This window comes from Urocitellus parryii, chromosome 6 (genome assembly GCF_045843805.1).
Source record: "Urocitellus parryii isolate mUroPar1 chromosome 6, mUroPar1.hap1, whole genome shotgun sequence".
Classification (NCBI taxonomy): Eukaryota; Metazoa; Chordata; class Mammalia; order Rodentia; family Sciuridae; genus Urocitellus; species Urocitellus parryii.
This window is the reverse complement of record NC_135536.1, coordinates 78,881,772-78,886,387: the sequence shown is the minus strand read 5'-3', so window position 1 is coordinate 78,886,387 and position 4,616 is coordinate 78,881,772. Positions and strand designations below refer to the sequence as shown.

Here is a 4,616-nt window from a genome sequence, read left to right as displayed (position 1 = left end):
TGATGCTGAGGCCTGGAGACCTACATGGTACAGAAGCTGTGATTCCTACATGGGAGCAGCTGTTGTGGGTTCTTCCATCACTTGCAGAGAAACAGTATTCCCACTACTTGAATCCCAGGTCCTGGAGCGACACAGAATGCAGCCTACCCCTAACTTGCCATCTTAGATCTTCCTGATTATATGTTAATAGGGAAAATTTAAAACATCCATGTAATAAAATAACACAAATGTACAAAAAAGCTGGCATACAAAAAATATTCTATTGATATAGAAAATATTTATAATATGCTGTTGAGTAGTTGATTATAAAATAATATGTATGGTACATGCAGTTATAGGGTATATTTGCATTAATATTTATTATTTATGTGTGTTCTTTTTAAAAATTATTTTATTTCATTTTGTTAACTTTTGATTTTTCTAAATTAAAATTAATAAGCAGTGGAGTAGATGAAGGGGAGGACAGAAGGGACGGAAAGCACATGAATGGTGAAATAAAATTGAGCTAATTATGCTATGTTTTCATATGAGTGTACCACAGTGAATTTCACCTTTATATGTTAAAATAAACTAAATAAAAATTTAAAATTATAAATAAAGGAAAATCATCAGAGAAAGAGGAGCAGTATATAAAAATCATATTTCTTGCATGAATGGTTATGTCAAAATGAACCCTAATGTTATGTATAACTATAATGCATGAATTTTGACATATATATATATATATATTATAAATTAATTTTTAATTTATTGTTTTCTGAGCCAAAAGATATTACATTCTCATTGCATAACAAAAATAAACTCAGGCTAGACACAATAGTGCATACCTGTAATCCTAGCAATATGGGATACTGAGGCAGGAGGATCCCAAATTTGAGGCCAGCCTCAGCAACGTTGACTCTCAGCAACTTAGTGAGACCCTGTCTCAAAATAAGAAAAACTAAATAAAAAGAACTGGGGATGTAGTTCAGTGATAAAGTGTCCCTGGGTTTCAACTGCAGTATCAGAACAAAGAAACAAAAAAAAACAGTAAATACAGAAATATCTTATGATTAAATTATTGTAATCTCTCAATCTCTCACTTGGAGACAACCACTGTTTATACTTTGGGCTAGACCTGTCAAAACGTTTTTATGTATATGTATTCTATAGCAACAGTAGCAAGCAATTCTCCTAGAAGTGAGTTTAGCAAATGACTTCTGACCCCAATAGTATTTTCTTTTCATTCCAGGTAAATAAAGTTTAGAAAATTGAAAATAATTACTTTGTCTGACTTTGGGTTTTGCCAGCTCTCTGGCAAAAAGGACGTAATAATCTTATGACCCTAAAACGGAGCAGTCAGAAAGGAATTCCACTCAGTTGGTGAACAAAGGAAATTGGTGGAAACAGAGGGACTGAGGATAGACTTTAGCACCTTGGCTGTTATATCTGCTGTTGGAAAACAATTTTCTGCCCCACAATGACGTCCTGGCATTTCTTCCAGAAACAGTGCAACGTACAAAGAGTTAGCTCTGTCTACCCTCCCCAGGACCAAAGTGAGTGCACATATCCACACAGGTGAGCTCCTTCAGTGTGGAAAAAATATTTACAGTGATCTTTACATATTTGAAAAAACATTTTTTCTCAAATTTCAATTCCATTTCATAGGGTATGTATATTAATGTAGAGGTATACATATGTAACTTATAGGTTATTAAATATACATTAACTTAGCCCTTTTGCTAGTAGAGGAGTGTAATGAAAAACAAAATTGTAGATTACCTTTAAAACGGTAAGTTTCCATCTGTTGTTGCATTCAGGCATTCCTTACTATGCATCCTGTTTCTTTGTAATTATTTTTAGTCAATTAATTTTCACACTTGATCCAACTTTTCGATTTGTCAAAATAGAACCATTTTTGTAGAATAGAATCAGAAAATTTTTTTTAAAGTTTTATTAAAAGTACACAGGGATAATTTGTAAAATAAAAGCAGTTATTTTTTTAGCTGACATGAAACTGAAAATGCACTTAGATTAACAAATACCGTCTATGGTTTATATAGTGTGAAGGAAATAAATACAAGGATTTTTTAGAACCATAGACCACATTTACACAAATTGTCAGGGAATATAGATTGATAATAGAAAATAAAATAGTCTGTTTTGTACTTGATACTAAATGAAAATCACATTAAATTCACACAAATTCAGTCATGGGGTAAAGAAGAGTATGCATTAACAAAGAGCTTGAAGTAAGAATTGTCTGACTAAAAATGGAAAAATGGGATATTGTTATCTCAAATATTAACATTGTTCAATGTAAAACATGATATTAAAAGTACACATAATAGCTATTTTTAGGAAGAGGAAAACACATTTTGATATTTTAGGTACCACCCTAACTTGCACATGCAAATATTTTCATCATTGATGAAATAAAGATAGGTATATAGTATCTAACTTTAACTGAATACTTACTAGGTCAGGCACTCCACTACACATTTCAATTATTATAATTCTTTTAATCTTCACAATAATCCTAGAGGTCATATGCCCTTATTTTTGTTAATTTGCACATAGAAAACCTGATGTATGGAGAGCTTAACTTTCACAAGTTCACATCTCTAGGAATTACAAATGATAGAATTGAAAACCTGTCACTATGACTAGAGTTTATCTGTCTCTTTTTATAAGGAAACTCAAAATTCTAAAGGTAAGGTTGTACACTGGTATTTTTAGAATTTACACCTGTCATGAAACCATGAAAACCAAGGACACCCAGTCACTACAAAAGAAATGATCCCATGAAATACATGTTTTGTTTGCTTCTGAGGATCTGAAGTAAATGTTGGATAGAATTTGATGCCAGTCTTGGCTTTTCTCATGTACGCTTACAATCCTGTAATATTATTATTTGTAACATTATTATTTCCATTTCATGTTACAGGAAAATTTCTGATCAGATCTCTGAAATTTGAAACCATGGATCAAGGCAATAAGTCAAGAGTGACTGAATTTGTACTGAACAGTCTTTCAGGTTCTCGAGAGCTACAATTTTTCTATTTTGCATTTTTTACCGTTTTCTATTTATCCATTGTGCTGGGAAACCTCTTCATTTTGCTCACCATCATCTCTGAACCCATGTTGCACACACCAATGTACTTTCTACTCAGCAACCTCTCCTTCCTGGACGTTTGTCTGTCTACCTTTGCTACCCCTAAAATGATTTTCGACTTCCTTATGGAACACAAGACCATTTCTTTTGAGGGCTGCATGGCTCAGATATTCTTTCTGCATGTCTTTGCTGGTGGGGAAATGATGCTTCTTGTGGCCATGGCATATGACCGATATGTAGCTATATGTCGACCCCTACACTATGCAACCATTATGAATGTACACAAGTGCATTGTCCTCGTGGTGGGCTCCTGGATCATTGGGGTCCTACACTCGATAAGTCAGTTGGTCTTCACAGTAAACCTTCCATTCTGTGGTCCCAATAAGGTGGATAGTTTTTTCTGTGACCTTCCCCTGGTAATCAAACTTGCTTGCACTGACACTTATATTCTTCAGGTACTGATGCTTTCAGACAGTGGTCTAATGGCCATGATGTCCTTTTTCCTCCTGCTGATCTCATATACAGTCATCCTGGTGACTGTGCGACGTCGTTCCTCAGCAGGCATGGCCAAGGCACGGGCCACCCTGACAGCCCACATCACCGTGGTTACCCTCTTCTTTGGCCCCTGCATCTTCATTTATGCCTGGCCTTTTAGTGACTTGCCCGTGGATAAACTTCTCTCAATATTTTATACTGTTTTCACCCCTCTCTTAAACCCCCTGATCTATACCTTAAGAAACAAAGAGGTGCTATCAGCAATGAGAAAACTGAGGAATCGACAGATAAGTTCCTGACTGTCTCCCTTCTTTCTCCTGTGAAAAAAAATGGCACATAGTAAAGGCCAGGTTGATATACTTTCCTCTGTAATGACTGAAATAGCATAGGACATGTTTTATTTTTCATAAAAGTAAATAGTAAACAAACCATCTAGGATAACCATCTTGGGAATCCCTACCTTTGGCTTTTGAAAGAATTTTTATTTGATCAGAATGTAACTAATTTTAACAATGATTTTTTTTTTCACTAAAAATATAAAGTGGAGGGCTGGGATTGTGGCTCAGCAGTAGAGCACTCGCCTAACACCGGCGGGACCCGGGTTCCATCCTCAGCACCACATAAAAATAAAAGCATTGTGTTGTGTCCATCTACACCTAAAAAATAAAAATATTAAAAAATAATAATAAAATAAAAATATAAAGTGGTCTATCAAATTTGTTTCTTCGGATTAATTTGCTAAATGTGAACACATAAAAATTCCAAAGTAATAGGAGATATGTAAGTAATATATATAAATCATAAAATATATTATACATAAAATATATACAATTGATATATATATAAGTAATATAAAGAGTATAAATGTAAATCAAATTTTTGAAAATATTTCAAAATAATAATTAAGAGGCAGGGTATGTGGATCAGTAGTAGAGCACTTGCTTGGCATGCATAAGTCCCTGGGTTTGACTGTCAACATTGCAAAGATGAAAAACAATTGAAAGAAAGAAAAAAAAGGAAAGGAATA

General features: G+C 34.0%; 1 protein-coding gene across 1 annotated transcript; it reads left to right on the top strand.

The window, feature by feature from the left end:
* The first annotated feature begins 2,961 nt into the window (after window positions 1–2,961).
* Window positions 2,962–3,888, top strand: LOC113199127 (olfactory receptor 4K15-like). The gene has a single exon (XM_026412015.2). It carries the CDS (start codon window positions 2,962–2,964, stop codon window positions 3,886–3,888), a length of 927 nt encoding a protein of 308 aa, XP_026267800.2.
* Window positions 3,889–4,616: the final 728 nt, after the last annotated feature.